We start from the raw sequence: 21,759 nt of genomic DNA on the forward strand, positions 1-21,759 counted from the left end.
TGCCATGCTCCAAGCATGCACACTATGTTTGTTTAAACAAGAGTTATGACATGCTCCAAGCATGCACACTATGTTTGTCTATGGTCCTTACTTTGTGAAATAAATCAATTGAAAAACATTTCAATTATGCTCATTTCACAATTTCAAATCCATATTGCAAGTGTAAGAATTCCAAATTCTTGTCACTGCTAGAAAGTGTTACATTCTAAACTATCATGCAATGATTTTTTTTGTAATGTCTAGGTACCAAAAGTCACAGAGACTTGACCAATGATATTACAAAATATTTCTTTGGAGATTGTTACATGACAATTCCATGGAAATGAAGTCTCAAATTCAAAATACATTCATTTGAACATCCTTCTTGCATAAAAGTTTCTAACTTTCTCATCTATTCTTCAACTCCCAATATGGAAACACTCCATATTTTCCATACGACAATTCATTATTAATAGACTCTTGTCTATTCATAATAATGTCAATATGGTCCTTCCATTATTATACTTCCAACTGTCCTTAAGCGACCAATCTTTGGCGAACCTTAGATTGTCCTTAACAGTTGTTTAACCACTTTAGTCAAATCCGGTTCTATTCCTTTTTCCCTCTTAATGCCCTAGGCATTTGGAAAATTAGAACACGAGAATATTATAGCATATGCAATCGACCCTATACCTGAAGCATATGGGACACGATTCATAATGTCTAACATAAAGACACGATACTCAATCAGTCTTTTGCTATAAATTCTTTATATTTGCCATGTTCTCATAACTCGAATTATGAAAAGGGATGTCGTAGTCATAATCAAATTTTGAGAACGCAATTAACATTTCTATATATAGAATTTCCTTATGTTGAACCATTCCAACATAACATTCATATATATTTGACTAAAATTGATTAAAAAAACTCAATCTAAGCTTTTAGAATTGAAATTAAGTATGAATTCATCTCCCTTAATTATAGCAAAACAACTTTTCAAACCCGGCAACTTTGCAAATTTGAAACTTTGGTTTTCTATAATTAACATTGCTAACTTGCAACACTTAACATAATAATCATGCTCCCACTAGCATGATAATTATTAGCATAACACTTATGCTCCCACTAGCTTTGACATGTATCCAGAAATCAGTTGGACTTCTAGAAATCAATACTTATTGACTTTCTTTCCAAAATTCAGATTTCTGATACTAGATGCTTCGATAAGACTTTATCTAAGCTTCTTAAACTCATACACCTTCCCTTCGATAGCTCACATGTGTGTCTAAACAATTATGAAGAGGGATGTCGTAATCATAATGTTTAGACCTTTTGCCATTCTTACTAGTCCATGTTAGTGTGCCGATTAACCACACACGCTCCACTAACGACTTGGAGAATGCAAATATGATAATTGCTATCTACTGAAAATCTACTTAGTGAAAGCGTTTCCTCACCATCATTTTCATGAATCGGAGAGAAACCTTATGACACTTAGATTTTATGGTGTATATGTTCCTATCCATGGGAATTTGTCAAAACCATAATCACAAGACAAGGTTAGTGTCAAATCCAAACTCATATGGACTGAACTTGTTCATTCTTAATAACTTGCCACCTGGAAGCACAAGGGCCTACCATTGCTTCCAAGTTGTTATGCAACCAATTGAGAACTCTCAGAACTCATATGCATAGTCAACTTTAACTGGAATGGGCACATAAACAAGAATATGTCAACACGATAGGTCACAAACCTCAAGTCGTGGGTTAGTGTTTAACAATAGGTTTACTCTTGATTAGTTCTTGAAACTTTCAAGATCTTTAAGACTCCCATTGACCTCTTGACATATAATATTCTCTTGTCATGAACCATTCCTTGACAAATCAAATATTCAAGAGTTAGTGCAGATTCTTATCAAGACAAACACTTCACACAATTGGCCTTAGTTGGTCTTTGTTTTATCAAAACCTTATTCTCTGATACCACTGATGGATTTTGAGCATTCTAACACTCCTATGGTGTACATGCAACCCTAGAAACCTTGGATCTATGTTTTCTCTATTATACACGCAAACTTTGATTTTTCCAAGGTTTCATCCTAACTAGCATATCATGGGGTATATGTAATATAAAAACTAGTAGAATGACATAACTTTCTTGTAGCTTGGATTCCTTAAGACCTTGTGAGCCTAGCACCCCAAATGTGATGCCTCAAATGTTTCACACAACACCACAACTCTTGGAATAACTTGAGAGAAGAACACTTGTGCACAAAATTCGGCTAGCCCTCACTCTTATGTCTTAGTCCCGATTTTTCTTGCCATGGGGCTCTTTATATAGTGTGCCACATGTAGGGTTACACCATGTAAACCCTAATGTGCATGACTTTTCATTTCCTCCATGATCCATGGGTTTTAACCTCCATGGAGCATCCATGGAGAACCCTATGGGTTTTAGCCCAATCCAATGAATCATGGATCATAAACCCACTATATAAGAATGAATGATTTACCAAATCAATCCCCATATATTTAATTAGTCTCTTTTGATCACAAAATTAATTCCAAATTAGTTCTTGATCAATACTAGTTAAATAATATGATTTCATATTAATATATTAGAGCTTATAATATATTAACAAATCATAAGTGTCCTTTTTCTCATTTTGTCTATCCAATTTTTATGATGTCATGCAACCCAAATGGACCATGCTAAATCGGGTCAAGTACATACCAAATATAGTTATGGACTTAGACACCTTATCTAACAGTTTGGGTCAGTAGACTTCGAGGACGAAGTCTAGTTCAAGTGGGGGAGACTTGTAACACCTGTTCCAGGTAGTTATTTGATTTAGTTAATTTCAAGGTTTTGGTGCATGGACTCGGCGATTTGGGAGTGCAACTCGTCGAGTAGGGGCATTTAATCATGGACGTGGATCGGGACCAACTCGGCGAGTCGAAAGAACCGACTCGGCGAGTTGGAGTTGTAAAGAGAAAACCCTAATTTCGGGGTTTGCCCCCTATTTAAGGATCATTATCTGCCCTTGTGGCCTCCCTTAGCACCTTATCTCCCTACAGAAAGCAGTTTGCGGCCGTGAACACCCTTGAGTGAGAGTAAGAGCATTTCTGAGTGATTTTGGTGGATTATGAAAGATTTTTTGAGCTTGAAGAAGAAGGAGCAATGAGAGAAGCAGTAGATCCGACATCTACACAGTTTTGGCCACCATCTTGAGGTATAAAGTCGTGACCTTGAGCTTTAGTTACTTAGATCCCTCTTCTTGGAAGTAAATGGCCATTTTTGGTGCAAAATGGAGTCATACTCGAATCTGGACTTATCACAAGGATATGGTTCCAGATCTGGACCTCTTTAGGTCCCCAATGACATAAAGTTGTCTCTTTTAGGCAGTTCCATCCCTTTCCATGCATTAAAACCTTGTATGAAGACTAGTTTTGGTGTTGTGGCCATGTGAGGCCTTGCATGCACGTAAAGTTTGCAACTTTACATGAAATCTGCACTAGGGAAGGCTAGATCTGAAGTTTGGGACCCTGGATCCCACTGGAGAAGGCCGAAAAGGTGAAGAACTAAGGGAACTCGCTGAGTCCTTTAATCGACTCGGTGAGTCGGCCAAAGAGTTTACGGCCATAGAGTTTACAGCCATAGAGTTTACGGCCAGGGGTTTGCGGTTGAGGTTTGAGACCGCAAACATTATGGAACTCGACGAGTCACTCAAGCGACTCGATGAGTTGACGAGTTATGCAAGGAACTCGACGAGTGACTGGTTGTACTCGACGAGTTGAGATGAACATGGACTGTTGACCTTGACTGTGAACTTTGAACTTGACAGTTGACCTTGACCAGGGTTGACTCTGAGGGAATTTATAGAAATTTGTTAAGCTAATCACTTGATGATTGTAGGCAGTTGAGAAGAGGCAGCGTGGGACATATCTGATTTCAGCTTACCAGTTCAGCATTCCAGAGGTGAGTCTTCTCACCATACCAATGGGTCTAAGGCACCAAGGCCGGCCCATTTCATACTAGTTGGTATACTCATTGTGTAGAGGTGTGTGGCATGACTTTGTTGTAATATGCGGTAGAGATAGCCTTCATGGCTATGGTAGAGATAGCTTTTATAGCTAACGGTAGAGATAGTCTTTATGGATAATGGTAGAGATAGCTTTATAGCTTAGATGTTATGTGGTATGTGGTAGAGGTAGTCTTTATGGCCGTTATGATATGTGTTATGTGATTTTTGCTTGGGGTATGCTCTGGGGGAACTCACTAAGCATTAGCTTACAGTCTGTGGATTTGTTTCAGGTACATCGGTGCCCAAGGGCAAGGGCAAAGCTTGATGGCGCGGCGTGCACTCTCTCGTACTTTTGTGGGACACTCTCATGTTTGGAATAAAAGTTGTATTTGAATTATGTTTTGAAAACAATTATAACTGGATTTCTTGATATTGGAAATGTGTTTAATCATTCAAAAATGAAAATTTTCTTTGTAAAAATTGGGTCGTTACAAAACTCATTCCTCTTTTATAGAAGGGTTGCCAAGTATGTTTCATTATCATTCACAATTTCATTATCATATCGCATGTAGGTGGAATCCACACCAAGAATTGTAAACATTGAATATTTTTAAGACCATATTTTGAGCAAGGAAAATAAAATAAAATTAAAAAAAAACAAAAAAGATAAAAATATGGCGACACTAACCAAGAATTTATGCAGGTCATATCCTAGTGGTGTGATTCCAGATTGGTGCCGGAACCTAAAATATTATTCTTCATATTATATTTGATTTCTTGTATGTAAGTATTTAGTACTACTATGTATTAACTACTACTATGTATGTGAGGATATACGATAAGGTTAATCACTTACATACCATATTTGTTTTATCACGCTTCCATCAAGTCCCACCTCCACAACAACAACATCTACTTGCTCTACTTCAAAGCAGTAGAAAGAAATTTTTCCTGTAAAGATCAAAACGACGTATAAGTTAAAAAGTTACTCTGCAAGTGATTTTTAGTTTAACCTGATTGAAATGACCAAAACAACCATAATAGATAATTTAACAAAAAAAAGACTTAAATTGTCAACAAAAAATAGACTTAAACTGAGAAGGTAAATGTTTGGCTATCAATTCCATAATTAGACATACTTATAAGTTAAAAATATTCCCTGCAATCGCCCATTCACTCTTCTCCATTGAAAGCTCTGAAGCACTTTCCATGTGTTTAAGCCGGCAAGGTCAAAACAACAAATTGTGATTTTTGTGTTTTTCTGTTTGAGTTGAAATGTGTGTGTTTTTATGCAGATTAGGTTACCATTTTGAAACATATAAATGTTCAATTAACATTTCATCAATTTAAACACAAATGCATAAATCTATTACCTTTCATTTCTCAACTCCAACTTTAGCCTGTGACAATAGTGCTTGGAAATGCTTTTCTGGATCTCCACTCTCATCAAACTCCTGAACCGGATTAAAATAAATCATAACTATAAGCATCTTTATGTTGATGGAAAAAAGAAAGATAGCAGAGTGTATTCACAATTCACAAAGAAGAAATGCCCACGTTGCATCTTGTTGGGTGCACTCCAACTGTACAGAATAGTCTTGCTGCAACAAACATTTCATCATCAATACTACATTACTTCACCTATCTAATGAAAGAAATCCAATCCAAATATCCAATACTACAAAATTGGTAAAGATATGTTGCAAAATCAGCACACACGTTGACTAACCATCAATTTCTGCAATAGCTAAAGCTTCCCTTGACTCCTCAAGTGATCCTCATGTCACGTGCAACAAATGCGTCTCCTGAATGATCGATTAGTAAATATATATCGATCAAAAGTTTAAGTTTGTATAGATTTAAAAAATTTCAGGTCAATACAGAAATTGAACTATTATATGTTTCAAAAACAGAACACAGATCAATACAGAAAAGAACACAAACACCGGTGAACACATTAGCGAGGCAGGAGTTGGTTGATGTTGATGCCTCGGTTAGCGGCGAGTCATGGCGGAGGAACAAACGCATCGCCGGCAGAGTGGATGTTAGTTTGGAGAAAATCGAGAATGCCTGTACGTTTCAGGTGGTGGATCAGAGCACCGATCTAAGGTTTGATGGCTTGGATGAAGGAGGAGCGGTGGTACTGTGGAGACCTTCTGAAGCAGATCCGTCCCAGTAGTGGTAGTATCAAGTCATCGACAGTACCAATCTGTGATTGGGTTATAGAGGCGGTGAAGAAATTGAAGGAACAAAGGCGTACAACAATACCCCCAAAAAAAATTAAGGAAACACACTTGTGGTGGTGGTGGTAAAAGTCGTAGGGTAAGCTGGCCGACGGAGGTGTCAAAGGTGCATGATGATGCCTCCTTCTTTCAAAACCAACATGCAGAAGCCGCTTTCTATCCTCCCCCGTTTTAGGCGACCAACAAAGAATCGTGCCTGGGAACTGCATCGGTGATGGTTGTCACCGCCGTGACCACCTTCATTACATACTGATGTAAGAATCGAGTGTAAAATCGATAATCTGGGGAGATGAAACCCTATATACAATCAGTCTCGAGCAATACCCAGACGCCGATTTTGGATGAGAATCAGTGGAACGAAGAAACTGGAATACCGATTAACCTACGGGTGTAGCGATAAAATGACCGGGAAACCGGAACTATTCCCGACACGTGTCCGCACAAAATATGGGTATTGACATAAAATGACCCAAAGACGGATTTGAACATACGTATATAAACAGAGGGTCATTTCTGCCAACCCCTTAGGAAGTTTACTGTTCCTAAGGGGTGCACAACTTTAATATATATAATAATAATAATAATAATAATAATAATAATAATAATAATAATAATAACATCATTTTAGATTTTTAAAGACTTTTAAAAATTCAAATATAATAAATAATCCTTTATTAATTATGTTATTGGGGTCTTCAACCCATTTCTAATGAAGATGCTATATCTATTTCTTTTATAAATCACTTCCATTTTCAGTGTCATAGTGGAAAACTTATCATAAGATGTATCATTTAGGGTTAATATCACCAAAAAAAGAACCTTATATATTGAGGACAAAATTGCAAAAATTGTCCTTGTGGTTGTCAAAATTATATGGTTTTGGTCCAAAAAAGTTTGATGATGCATCGGTGGTCCAATTACGGATACCTTGTGTGGTTTTGGTCTCTATGGTTGATATTTTGTTGTGCTTTTGATCCATACCCCACCTAAAATGAAGAATATGCCCCTAAAATAGTTATTTTTATTTAATTTATATTTTATTATTATTATTTTAAATAAAAAAACTAAAAGAAATCCCATCCCACCCCACCTAATTCATCACTCCTACCAATCTCTCTCTCAAGAAACACAAACATGTCGTCTCCACTAAAAAAAATCCCACCTCACGACCACCCTGACTGCCACAATCGTCCACCACCACCACCTTCATCTCCACCTAGATTTTAGATGAAATTGTCCCAAATACCATGAAAAATCCAAGCTTCAAGAATAATGTCCAGAAATACAATCAACTGAGTGTTGATTTACACTATTTGAATTCTTGTAACAATTTCCCATCTCGAATCCCAACAAGAAATTAGGCTAATCCTTCAAGAAACAGAGTTGCTTGATACACAGTTGTTGGAGACACCTCGCTTGAGCCGACTTTCACATTCCGATCACCACCACCACCATTGATCAACACCATCACTCTCCGGTTGTTTGGGATCTATAAATGAACTCCATCACCTAGCTAGGGTTTTTATATCTAACCTTTCTATTTCTTCGGTGAGTTCGATTCCGAACATACTTTCCCCTTCTTCAGCGAGTTCGGTTCCACCTATACTTCACCCTCTATTCCTTTCTCAGGCGTGAGTGATGCTGATTTGTAGTAAACTGAATATTCTCTGGCGAGTTCGATTCCGACCATACATCTGTTTAAGTTCTTCCCTTCCATGGGGAAAAGGAAACCTGCAACTCTGCCTCTCCTTCCTATGTTCTAAAACCTGCAACTCGAAGAAGATGATGGTGAATCGATTTTGCTTCACGATTTTAGATCCACCACCATTAACCTCCTCCATTAATTTTAGATCGGGGTATATGGATTTTAGAGTACAAAATGTTTCTTTGTTTCCTCACACATAGGGAGTGGCGTGGGAGGCGTGCCTTGTATTCCTTTACCTGATCAATGCTTAAATTCTTATTCTATTTATATTCTAAACATTAACAAAGTATATGTAGGTCATATTTTAACCCTATGTATATGTGACATCCCCTTTTTCACGGCCAGAAAAGACCGATTTTGTTTATCCTTTGTTTAAAAATCAGAGTAACATTTTAAATAAAAGTGTTGCGGAATTTGTTCCCAAAATAAAATATGATAAAGATTTATCAAAGCATTTCCGTAGAAATGTATTTCATTAAAAACCTCGGGATGTCATGTTCAATACATATCAAAAGCATAAACAGTACAATATAAGCCTTACTACATTTATTCATATCTACATGCCTATATCCGTAATCTCTCATCCCAAACATCATATCTATGCTCGTGCGCCACTACCTGTAATACAAGAAACTGAGTGGGTCAGGCTTGGGAGTCTGGTGAGCACATAGGGTTTTCAACCCACAATAAATAAGTTTATTAATTTCATCAACCAACAATAACCCGATTACCCGTTCCCGTTATCCTCACATTACGTCCCTAAAACACCTATCATAAGGGACCTAGACTAAGGATCAACATCGGGATGGACACTACTGCCAAGGGGTTTCCTCAGCAATAAATGTTCTAAAGGCAACCATGAGGGGGATGGAGTACACCGGTGAACACATCGTTCACAAACACCTACAGGTTGCGAGCCTGCTAGCGTTCCACTGGACTGTCTAGAAGAGTCCGTGGTCGTCATCCATACTCCGCTAGATGACAGAATCAACAACAACAACATCGACGCCTCTCATCATTTTATCACACATCGTCTTATTACATCTACCCATGTTTTACTCCAACATTTTTTTTTTGTAGATATAAAATACATATACAGTTTAAATTATTTAAAACATGTATAAAAATCTTTCATCAGTATAGGCAGCAAGTATTCAGATAATATGCACACATAGCACGTAATTAATATAAAATACTTCATATCTATGTGTAAGATGAAAGTAACTATGCACTCACCTGATTAGGTGGTGACTCGGTACTCGAACAGCACTCCGTTATTTCAAAACAATTTTTCCTTGATCAAAACCTAGTATTAATACCACTAGCGTTTAGTTTTAACGTTAACCGCGACTAATTAATAGTCTGGATATTATTATTATTATACAAGCGTTAAATAACACTCAATATATAAATAATAATAGCCCAAATAATTATTTTAAGGACCTAATAACATTACTATAATTATTTAAAAGTTATATTAAAAATTTCGTAGGCGTACCTTACTTACAGCGAGTTTTTTTTTCTCAAAACCGGGCTTCGCTGGAGCAGCGTTTCCGAGCCGAAAGGTTCTTTTCTCGGGACTCCGGGAGCCTCGGGACTTCCTTCGGGTGCTAGGGGGTTTACCTAGACTTTAGGGGCTCAAGGGAGCTTAGAGAGAGAGTTTAGAGAGAGAAAGTGGAAGAGTAAAGGTGTAAGAAATGAGAGAACCCGACACTTCTATTTATAGTGAGTTGGGGCATGTGGTGGCCTTCTGGTGGTGCCACTTGTCCAAATTCTGGTGGTGTCACATGTCCAATTTCTGGTGGTGCCATGTGTCCAATTTCTGGTGGTGCCACATGTCCAATTTCTTGTGGTGCCACGTCACCCAATATCGTGTATCGGCCTCCCGTCTTAGAAAAATCATAACTCTCGCATACGAGCTCCGTTTTTGACGTTATTTATATCCACGCGAAGGCGGGAATGTAATCTACAACTTTCGTTTAGACTCCGTTGGCTAATTTTGAATTTATTTTAAAAGTTATATTTTTAACAGGCCGGGACATGATTGGTCCGTTAAAAATTCATAACATCTTCATCCGACGTCCGTTTTCGTCTGTCTTTTTATTGTTACGCCACAATTAAAGAGCTCTTCGATTCTCGTTTAGGTCGTGTCGGCTAAAAACTCGCTTTATCATAAATTCACTATTCACGCTTCCCGGTATCGTGCCGGTTCCGACGTGAAACTTCGTCGGGTCATAACTTCTTCGTTATAACTCGGATTTCGGCGTTCTTTATATCTCCGGAATCCTTGTTTTGACCACTACAACTTTATGTAAAGATATCGGGCTTATCTCATATTTTAATTTTGACGCTTATTTTTATTCTTTATTAATTATACATTTATAATTAAATAATAAGCACATAAATTCACAAAATATTCAAATATTTCATTTTTATTACATCAAAAGAGTTACAATAGTTGACCTAGACTATTACATCGTCTAAAAATGCTTAGCCCTGAAACCCGGGCGTTACAATTCTCTCCCCCTTAGGATGATTCCGTCCCGGAATCATGCGTCAGCAAACAGATGCGGATAGCGACTCATCATGTCATCCTCTGTTTCCCAAGTGAGATTCGGCCCATTCGAATGTTTTCATCGGACTAGCACTAAGTCGATCATCTTGCGTCGTAACTTCTTAATCTTACGGTCAACAATTGCCTCGGGCTCTTCGATTAGCCTCTTATTCTCATCCATTCTTAACTCCGAGATCGGAATTATGTCGGGAACTTCTCCCGTGAATTTCCTCAGATAACATACATGGAAGGTGTTATGAATACCATCGAGTTCTTCGGGCAATTCCAGCTTGTAAGATTGGTTCCCAATCTTCTGAAGAACTTTGAACGGTCCAATAAACCTTGGACTCAGCTTTCCTCGTTTCCCGAATCGTATAAGTCCTTTCCACGGTGAGACTTTAAGCAAAACGGAATCCCCAACTTCAAAGGTCATCGGTCGTCTTTTCTGGTCAGCATAGCTCTTCTGACGATCCTGAGCTGCTAACAACCTTTCCTTTATCACCTTCAGTTTCTCAGCAGTCTCATGGATTATCTCGGGGCCCATAAACTGCTTTTCTCCAGCCTCAAGCCAACAAGAAGGAGTACGACACTTTTGTCCGTACAAAGCTTGATAAGGTGCCATCTTGATGCTCGAGTGGAAACTGTTGTTGTAGGAAAATTCTACCAAAGGTAAGTGCTCATCCCAGTTACCTTGGAACTCGAGGGTACATGCTCTCAACATATCTTCAAGCGTTTGAATCGTTCTTTCACTCTGACCATTAGTCTGCGGATGGTAAGCTGTACTCAGACATAACTTCGTACCCAATTCCTCTTGTAGACTTCTCCAAAACCTTGACGTGAAACGACTATCACGATCCGATACAATTGTTAGAGGAACACCGTGAAGTCTCACAATTTCCTTCACGTAAGCATTTGCAAGCTTATCCATAGACCACCTTTCATTGGCAGCTATGAAGTGTGCACTCTTTGTGAAACGATCCACGACCACCCAAATCATGTCGTGACCGTTCTTCGTCCTGGGTAGTTTAGTCACAAAATCCATAGTGATGTCTTCCCATTTACCCATGGGTACAGGTAAGGGTTCTAAACTCCCATATGGTTTCTGATGTTGTGCCTTAACTCTTGCACAAGTTACACACTCGGCCACATATTTCGCAACGTCGAGCTTCATCGTCGGCCACCAGTAGTAGGGTTTTAGGTCCCTATACATTTTAGTGCTACCGGAATGAATCGAGTACATGGTCTTGTGAGCTTCTTCCATCAGAAGATCTCTTATTCCTCCAGTCTTAGGTACCCAAATCCGATCTTGGAATACCTTTAGTCCTTGACTGTTTGTACCGAACACTAATGTTTTTCCCAAACGTTCTTCTTTTCGGTCACTCTTCTCTGAAGCTTCTTCTTGAGCTTCCCTGATACTTTCCACAATGGTCGAGACAACTTCTATTCTCAACGCTCTTGGCCTTTTCCTTTCAAGGTTGACTTTTCGACTGAGAGCATCAGCGACAACGTTTGCTTTACCGGGGTGGTAAAGTATCTCACAGTCATAGTCCTTGAGTAATTCTAGCCAGCGTCGTTGCCTCATGTTCAATTCTTTCTGATTAAAGAGATATTGGAGACTCTTATGATCGGTGAAAAGTTTGCACTTCGTGCCATAGAGGTAATGCCTCCATATTTTTAGAGCGAAAACTACCGCCGCCAACTCCAAGTCATGAGTCGGGTAGTTCTTTTCATGTTCCTTCAACTGTCGAGACGCATATGCGATCACCTTTTCTCTTTGGGTCAAAACACAACCCAACCCAACACCAGACGCATCGCTATAAACAGCGAAGTCTTCAACTCCATTGGGTAGAGAAAGTATCGGTGCCTCGCATAGTTTCTTCTTTAGCTTCTCGAATGCTTCTTTATGCTTATCACTCCAAGCATAGGTAGCTCCTTTGTGGGTTAACGCTGTTAATGGACTAGCGATTGAAGAAAATCCTTGGATAAACCTTCGGTAATATCCGGCTAATCCCAAAAAGCTTCGGATCTCCGTGGGACTTTTTGGTTGTTCCCACTTCATTACCGCTTCAATCTTTGCTGGATCGACCATTATCCCTTCTTGGTTGACCACGTGACCCAAGAATTGGACTTCTCGAATCCAAAAATCACATTTGGAGAATTTAGCATACAGCTTCTCCTTCTTCAAGACTTCTAACACTTCCCGTAAGTGTCTACCATGCTCTTCTTGGCTTTTTGAGTAAATCAGAATGTCATCTATGAACACTATCACATATTTATCAAGAAACGGATTACAAACCCTGTTCATTAAATCCATGAATGCTGCTGGAGCATTGGTTAGTCCAAACGACATAACCAAAAACTCGTAGTGTCCATATCGTGTTCTGAATGCAGTCTTCTCTATATCTTGCTCTCTTACCTTCAGCTGATGATATCCTGACCTTAGGTCGATCTTTGAAAAATAACTTGAACCTTGCAGTTGATCGAACAGGTCATCAATCCTTGGCAACGGATATCTATTCTTTATTGTTGCCTTGTTCAGCTCTCTGTAATCAATACACATTCTCATACTTCCATCTTTCTTTTTCACCAATAACACCGGAGCTCCCCAGGGTGATGAACTAGGTCTAATGAAACCTTTGTCCAATAACTCCTGAAGTTGCATCATCAGCTCCTTCATCTCCGTCAGTGCTAATCGGTAAGGTGCTTTTGCTATCGGTGTCGTTCCTGGTAACAAGTCAATACGGAATTCTACTTGTCGATCAGGCGGTAATCCGGGAAGATCTTCGGGAAATACTTCCGGATAATCACACACGACAGGAATGCTCTGTATCACCTTCTTTTCCTTCTTAGCATCGATCACGAATGCTAAATATGATGTACATCCCTTGGTCAAACATTTTCTGGCTTTCATTAGAGAAATGATTCCAGAATTTACCCTGCGTTTGTCCCCATACACCATAAACGACTCTTTCCCAGGCGGGTTTACTTTTACGATCTTCTTTTTGCACAGTATTTCCGCATCATTGGTGCTAAGCCAATCCATTCCCAACACGATGTCGAAACCGTTAAGTTCGATAGGCAATAATTCCTCGTGAGACTTATTCCCGTTCAAATCAATTAAGATGTTTTTCATACGATGGCTAACAGGTACAAACTTGCCACTAGCAACTTCGACTAATAAGGCATTATCTAGTCTATCGACAGGCAAAGCTAGCTTTCTACCAAATTCATGCGAAATAAAGGAGTAGTTGGCTCCAGAATCAAATAAAATTTGGGCAGGCAATTTGTTTACGAGAAAGGTACCTGAAGCGACATCAGCTTCTTCCTTAGCAGCTTCCAGTGTCATCTGGAAGGCTCTAGCCTTCGGCTTTGGTGGAATGTTGGGTCTTCCTGCTTCCTTCTTCTTCGGGCAGTCCCTCGAAATGTGCCCCTCCTCGTTGCACTCATAACAGACCTTCTTAGTGAATGTGCATTCATTGGCATAGTGCCCAGGCTTCCCACATTTGAAACAAGTGACCCCTCCGTCGCACTTCCCAGAGTGCTTCTTCTTGCACTTGTCACACCACTTCACTTCGCCTCCTCCACCTCCTTTCGAACTAGACTTTGAGAATTTACCCTTTTTGCTGGACCCCGAGGGTCCGTCAAACTTCCTCTTCTCACCAACCTCTGACCTTTCCAGACCTTTCTCCCTGATCTGGGTCTCAACATTTCTGGCAGCCCAGATGGCGGCTTTCAACGTGGTTGCTTGCTTAACCATTGGACCATAGTCCGCTGGTAGTCCAAGGGCAAACTTATTGACCTTTGAGAGTTCTGTTGGAACTAAGTATGGTATAAGCTTCATTTTCTCCGTGAAACTTGCAGCGTATTCAGTAACGCTCATCTTTCCCTTCTTTAAATTCTGAAACTCGTTATTGATTTCCAGTAGGTCCTGCTCTGAGCAGTATTGCAGTTTCAGTTGTTCCACAAAATCTTCCCAAGACATTTTACTCGCTTCTCCCTTGGGCATAGAGTCAGCTAACAGCTTCCACCAACTCAACACGCCAGATTTCAACAACGGGATCGCAAGAGCGGTCTTCTGCCTGTTGCTGCATTCGCAACTTTCAAACATTGTCTCCATTTCGGAGATCCAATCCATAATTTGCACCGGCGTCGGGCTTCCGGATAGACACGGTGGCTTAGACGCCATAAAATCCTTGTATTTACATCCTCTTCCATCATTTCCTCCATTACGATTGCCTTGTCTAACAATTTGTGGGTTGTCTTGACCAACGGTACCACTGAAGTTTCCACCTTCCGATGGCCCTCCATTCACTTCGGGCTCTTCAACTTGGATTGAAAGTTCTTCACGATTTTGTCGAAGCAGACGTCTAGTTTCTTCCATCTGATTATCCAACATTGCCTGAATCATCAATTGTACACCAGCCATCGTTACTGGCTCAGGTGCTGCAGCTACAACATGTATTTGCTCAATTACAGGTGGTCGATTCCTGTTTTCGTTTGCGTTTCCAACTCCACTGCGGGTTCTTGCCATTTTGATCTATACACCGAATAAGGTGAATTTAGATCTTTATTCGGGATAGACGTTTAAATCATCCTTATCTCTCCGAAACGTTTACATGTTAGTTCTAATATCGTAGTTGTACGTTTAGAATCCTAAACACATAAGGTTTCCAGATCCGGTCGGCAACAGACCATAGATCCGAACAAATAACAGCATATAAGGCATAAATCATTTAGCACATAAAAGCATTTTAGGCACAATTCCTAAAATAAGCTAATGCTCACACCTCACAATCATTGCTTAGCATTCTAAGTTTAAGTCTAGAAATCCTACAAATTCCTAGTTCGCTTAAACTAATGCTCTGATACCAACTGTGACATCCCCTTTTTCACGGCCAGAAAAGACCGATTTTGTTTATCCTTTGTTTAAAAATCAGAGTAACATTTTAAATAAAAGTGTTGCGGAATTTGTTCCCAAAATAAAATATGATAAAGATTTATCAAAGCATTTCCGTAGAAATGTATTTCATTAAAAACCTCGGGATGTCATGTTCAATACAGATCAAAAGCATAAACAGTACAATATAAGCCTTACTACATTTATTCATATCTACATGCCTATATCCGTAATCTCTCATCCCAAACATCATATCTATGCTCGTGCGCCACTACCTGTAATACAAGAAACTGAGTGGGTCAGGCTTGGGAGCCTGGTGAGCACATAGGGTTTTCAACCCACAATAAATAAGTTTATTAATTTCATCAACCAACAATAACCCGATTACCCGTTCCCGTTATCCTCACATTACGTCCCTAAAACACCTATCATAAGGGACCTAGACTAAGGATCAACATCGGGATGGACACTACTGCCAAGGGGTTTCCTCAGCAATAAATGTTCTAAAGGCAACCATGAGGGGGATGGAGTACACCGGTGAACACATCGTTCACAAACACCTACAGGTTGCGAGCCTGCTAGCGTTCCACTGGACTGTCTAGAAGAGTCCGTGGTCGTCATCCATACTCCGCTAGATGACAGAATCAACAACAACAACATCGACGCCTCTCATCATTTTATCACACATCGTCTTATTACATCTACCCATGTTTTACTCCAACATTTTTTTTTTGTAGATATAAAATACATATACAGTTTAAATTATTTAAAACATGTATAAAAATCTTTCATCAGTATAGGCAGCAAGTATTCAGATAATATGCACACATAGCACGTAATTAATATAAAATACTTCATATCTATGTGTAAGATGAAAGTAACTATGCACTCACCTGATTAGGTGGTGACTCGGTACTCGAACAGCACTCCGTTATTTCAAAACAATTTTTCCTTGATCAAAACCTAGTATTAATACCACTAGCGTTTAGTTTTAACGTTAACCGCGACTAATTAATAGTCTGGATATTATTATTATTATACAAGCGTTAAATAACACTCAATATATAAATAATAATAGCCCAAATAATTATTTTAAGGACCTAATAACATTACTATAATTATTTAAAAGTTATATTAAAAATTTCGTAGGCGTACCTTACTTACAGCGAGTTTTTTTTTCTCAAAACCGGGCTTCGCTGGAGCAGCGTTTCCGAGCCGAAAGGTTCTTTTCTCGGGACTCCGGGAGCCTCGGGACTTCCTTCGGGTGCTAGGGGGTTTACCTAGACTTTAGGGGCTCAAGGGAGCTTAGAGAGAGAGTTTAGAGAGAGAAAGTGGAAGAGTAAAGGTGTAAGAAATGAGAGAACCCGACACTTCTATTTATAGTGAGTTGGGGCATGTGGTGGCCTTCTGGTGGTGCCACTTGTCCAAATTCTGGTGGTGTCACATGTCCAATTTCTGGTGGTGCCATGTGTCCAATTTCTGGTGGTGCCACATGTCCAATTTCTTGTGGTGCCACGTCACCCAATATCGTGTATCGGCCTCCCGTCTTAGAAAAATCATAACTCTCGCATACGAGCTCCGTTTTTGACGTTATTTATATCCACGCGAAGGCGGGAATGTAATCTACAACTTTCGTTTAGACTCCGTTGGCTAATTTTGAATTTATTTTAAAAGTTATATTTTTAACAGGCCGGGACATGATTGGTCCGTTAAAAATTCATAACATCTTCATCCGACGTCCGTTTTCGTCTGTCTTTTTATTGTTACGCCACAATTAAAGAGCTCTTCGATTCTCGTTTAGGTCGTGTCGGCTAAAAACTCGCTTTATCATAAATTCACTATTCACGCTTCCCGGTATCGTGCCGGTTCCGACGTGAAACTTCGTCGGGTCATAACTTCTTCGTTATAACTCGGATTTCGGCGTTCTTTATATCTCCGGAATCCTTGTTTTGACCACTACAACTTTATGTAAAGATATCGGGCTTATCTCATATTTTAATTTTGACGCTTATTTTTATTCTTTATTAATTATACATTTATAATTAAATAATAAGCACATAAATTCACAAAATATTCAAATATTTCATTTTTATTACATCAAAAGAGTTACAATAGTTGACCTAGACTATTACATCGTCTAAAAATGCTTAGCCCTGAAACCCGGACGTTACAGTATAACATGTATGAGATGTGTGTCATATGTGCTCAAATGGAGTGCCGAATATACCCATCAATGGTTATATTTTAGGTTGTTGTGTTTGATATTTATCTCATAGATAGAGTTATGGATGACAATTTTTATTTGGATTTTAAATAATTTGTGTGTAGTTTATATTTTGTATGACAATTTGTATGTTTTTATAATTATTCAAAAACTATATCCATCACTGAATAGAGTAGAAGGGTAAAATAGTAATTTTTCATCAGTCAGCACATTCAGTCTGATGTACAATCAAACAACATGATTTCTTACTCAGTCAAAATTTATTACCTAGACAAACATTTCTCAATCAACACTTTCTCGGTCAGCAACTATCAAACGGGACCTTAGTCTTTTTACATTGATAATAACGGACCCTAACATATGGTAACAAAATCCCAAAAACCAATGGTGATACCAAACAGTGAAATAAGGACCATGATAAAATGCCAATACTAAGACCAAAAGTGATTTTTTATGCAAACCTCAAGGACCTAAGTTGTATTTTACTCGATATTTTATAATGGTTCCGATCCTGACCCATATTTTAACCGGGTTTTAAAGGAAATAACACTTTTATCTTTTATCGCCCTCTTTCGTCACTGTGCCCTCCATGTGGCTCGTCTGTACTGTAGTACCTGTACCTCTCCAAAACACTTACTTTTTCATAAGTCTCATCGCTATAAAGTTTCATATCCTTCTCTAATCTAGGGTTTCCTGTTTCTTCAATCCGATCAACCATCACCATATTTTCTCTAATCGAAGCTCTCTTCTATCATCTATGGCGTCTAAGGTACGTTGTTAATACGTTTTTTTTCTTTATCTTCGATTGATCCACTTCCACCACACCAATTACGAATTGAACGTCTTTGAGGTAACAATCTAAGGAAGATAGTATTGAACTGAATCCAGTCAATATCCAATTGGAAATCCTGAATTCAATTTATATAGATCCTTTTTCGAGATTTGGTTTCCGTAATTTGATCTGGATTTGAGTTCGGGAGTCTGGTGTTAGCTCTTTTGTTACCTTCGTTTGAAATTCATACACGAGCAGTATATTTTAGTTATGGATTTCGGGAGCGAGCGTTCAGTGGAGGATAATGAATTGGTAGAGACCGAAGGGTTGGAAAAAAACGGTGAAATTGATACCGAACTGAAAGATAATGGGAATTATGATGCTGAAATCGTGGATGTCATTAAAACCGAAGGTACTGTAGCGAACACAACAGAGATATTGCCGGGAGGCTCGATAGGTTCGTCGCCGTCGCCAGCCACGAAAGGGCGAGGATTACGGAAATGGCGGAGGATTCCTAGAGAAGCTGGCAAGGAAACGAATAGTAGTTTAGATAGCAATCGGAAGAGAGGTATGATTGGTTTACCTAACGCCATGAAACAAAGGAGTGAAGGATCTAGTTCATCAACAAACGCTATGTCACATGCTCTCGATAATCCTTTAGATCATAATCTGCTTTACGGAGATTTAGGACGTGGATCTGATTTTGCTTCTAGGGCAGATTCCGACAACAGCGAGGATCAAAACAGCAGATCTTCCACAGCCGCTAGTGCTCCAAAACCTAACCACAGGTTTCCTGTAGCAGGTATGAAGAGCTCGAATGGGAAGAATTCAGGTGGTATATCAGTACAACCTGGTGATCAACCGGAGAAAAATCAAAATCAAACCAAGAAGCCAAGAGGATTCAAACTCAAGAAGGAAAACTCCATTTCCAGTATGGAATCTGACTCCAGAAGCTCAAACTTTGTATTCACACAGGGTTCTAACTCTGTAACAAGCAATGGTAGAAAGAATGTCAAGTTGGGTAACTATGAGGAAGATTACAGTGATGATGCTGAAAATGGTGACAGACAAACTCAAACTGCATTCAACAAAAACGAAGCTGATTCTGAAGATGTTTCACATGAAGATTTAGCAGCTGAGAACTCTTGGGAAGTCAAGGAAGAAAAGATTAATGGTGATCATGACACTCTGGTAGATTCTATCATTCCACTCCATTTGGCTCAAGAAGCACTTGAAAGAGGTAATGTAACTTTTCCTCTAATCATCATTCACAATTAAACTCCATCTTCATCATCATCATTATTATTGCTTACAGAAGTCCAGAAATTGAGGGATGTTGGTAAAGAAGAAACATTCTCTTCTGACGACTCCTTCCAATCCAGTAACAATAAGATCGAGGAGGCTCGGGTTATGATCGAGCTCAAGAACGCAAAGATCTTTGAGCTTGAATCGATCTTGAATCTTGGAGACATAAAGAAAGATTATGAAGAACTATTGATGCAAGGAATCGCAGCTGAGCTGGAATATCTAGTCATCTTAAAAACAATCCAAAACTTGAAGGAGGGTCACATGGATCAAATCAATAATCTTATGGTACAGCAAAAGAAGCTAGAAGTAGACGAAAAGGTACAAGTTGAAGAAGCATGGAAATTGAAAAATAGGGTATGGAGATATGGTTTGTGTTTTATGATTCAGTTGTTTTTGCTTCTTGTTGTTGTGTATGTATTTGTTTTGCAGTTTTCATCCCAAAATAAGGTTATACCTACATAATTAGTTAAAATTAAATTTCCATTTTGTTTAGATATTGATAGACTATATATATAGATCAGGGGGTGATCTTTTGTTTGTAATATGACTTTTTTTTAGCTGTTATTAATGTTTCAGTTTTGTTTGGTAATTTTTGTTTCAGACTTATCATAAAGTGTTGCCTTACATAAAATTATTTTTAAAGTGAATGAACTTTTTTGAATGAGTAAATAATCAATTTTATGGGCTGTTTGATAATGCTTATTACTTGGTCGATATCACTCGATCAGATTCAAATTGTTTGATATCATTAAATCTTTTACTCGGTTTTCAATTATGACTTCTATGAAATGCCTTTTATTCGGTCGGGTTGGATATGAGTCGGTTAGATTTAGGCTGTTTGATATCATTAAGTTTCCGACTCGGTCCTGGTTTCTCTGAAATGCCTCTTATTCGGTCAGATTCAAGGTTGAGTCTACTTGGTTTGATTAAGTCGGATCAAATTCAATTAACTATCATACGTGCAACCCTTTACCCTTTTTAACACCAACAAACAATTCAAAATGGCGGCTAAATAAAAAATCCAAAATAGTAGGCATTGTAAATGAATCATATATGATCAACACGCCATGAAAGAAAATTGAATGGATGGCATATAACATAAACAACTTGTAAATAGGTTCAAATCAAATCATTTTTTGTTGTTATAATCGGTTGCCTTAATCACTATCACTATCACTATTATTGTCATTGTTGTTCTGATCCAAACTATTGTCTTCCGATGAAACCTGGAGAAAACTACGACAAACCATGACTATTGATCTATCGAGTTCTAATGGCAGAATTTCCAGCCAATCACAATCAGTGTGACCCTTCAAATGTTGGTAAAGGTGCTTTGTGTATTGAAAAGATGTTCCACACATGTAACATGTGGGTATATCATCATCAGCACATGGAAAATAATATCGGGTTTTTTGCATCATCTGCAAAATCAAAATTTTTAACTCATATCCATATGAAATTATGTCACTTAAAACACAAAGACAAAACATGGAAACATTCGTCGAGTGGTCTTTCTATATATAACTAAATTAGGAGGAACTATCACCAAGGATCCTTGGCGCAATGGTAGCGCGTCTGACTCCAGATCAGAAGGTTGCGTGTTCGATTCACGTAGGGTTCAAATCCTAAATCGGGTCCTATTTTTGAAACCTTTTTTTACTTCCGAAATAATATATTGATGTTGAAATCAACTCTTGATTTTTGATATTGTTCATTAAGATTTAAGAAACGATGTACATTTATAGAACATATTTAGATGAATTTTATAATCACACCTAAAACAAATCGACCTCTATTTAGACACACTACCTCAATTGATTCGATCAATCAATCTACTTAGAAACAACTTTTAATAACTAAAAATAATTCTTTCAAATTTCAATGAAGGGTTTTAGAATTTAGGTCGAATTTGTACCTGAAACTCGATATATTCTCGATCAAACTCTCACAAGTTTTCCAAGTGTTTTAGGATTTTGGTTCGATATCTCCTTAAAGATTATTTATAACCATGGGTTTAAAAGATAAACTTGAAATCGAGCCTCAATCACA

General features: G+C 38.5%; 1 protein-coding gene, 1 long non-coding RNA gene and 1 other non-coding gene across 3 annotated transcripts; 2 read left to right on the top strand and 1 right to left on the bottom strand.

Moving 5' to 3' along the window:
* Nucleotides 1-4,879: 4,879 nt before the first annotated feature.
* Nucleotides 4,880-6,464, bottom strand: LOC145123382 (uncharacterized). Its single transcript, XR_013715116.1, has 5 exons — nt 5,936-6,464; nt 5,737-5,812; nt 5,565-5,608; nt 5,381-5,461; nt 4,880-4,958 (listed from the first exon to the last, which is right to left on the bottom strand). It is a non-coding gene; the product is annotated as an uncharacterized LOC145123382 (long non-coding RNA).
* An 11,726-nt stretch (nt 6,465-18,190) lies between these two features.
* LOC145124929 (WPP domain-interacting protein 2-like) lies at nt 18,191-20,299 on the top strand. The gene is made up of 3 exons (XM_079060410.1): nt 18,191-18,399; nt 18,671-19,642; nt 19,718-20,299. The coding sequence occupies exons 2-3, from the start codon at nt 18,673-18,675 to the stop codon at nt 20,170-20,172; spliced, it is 1,425 nt and encodes a 474-aa protein (XP_078916536.1). The 5' UTR covers nt 18,191-18,399; nt 18,671-18,672; the 3' UTR covers nt 20,173-20,299.
* A 960-nt stretch (nt 20,300-21,259) lies between these two features.
* Nucleotides 21,260-21,331, top strand: TRNAW-CCA (transfer RNA tryptophan (anticodon CCA)). The gene has a single exon. It is a non-coding gene; the product is annotated as a tRNA-Trp (tRNA).
* Nucleotides 21,332-21,759: the final 428 nt, after the last annotated feature.

Source organism: Lactuca virosa, chromosome 7 (genome assembly GCF_052849685.1).
Source record: "Lactuca virosa cultivar CGN04683 chromosome 7, Lactuca_virosa_CGN04683_v6, whole genome shotgun sequence".
Classification (NCBI taxonomy): Eukaryota; Viridiplantae; Streptophyta; class Magnoliopsida; order Asterales; family Asteraceae; genus Lactuca; species Lactuca virosa.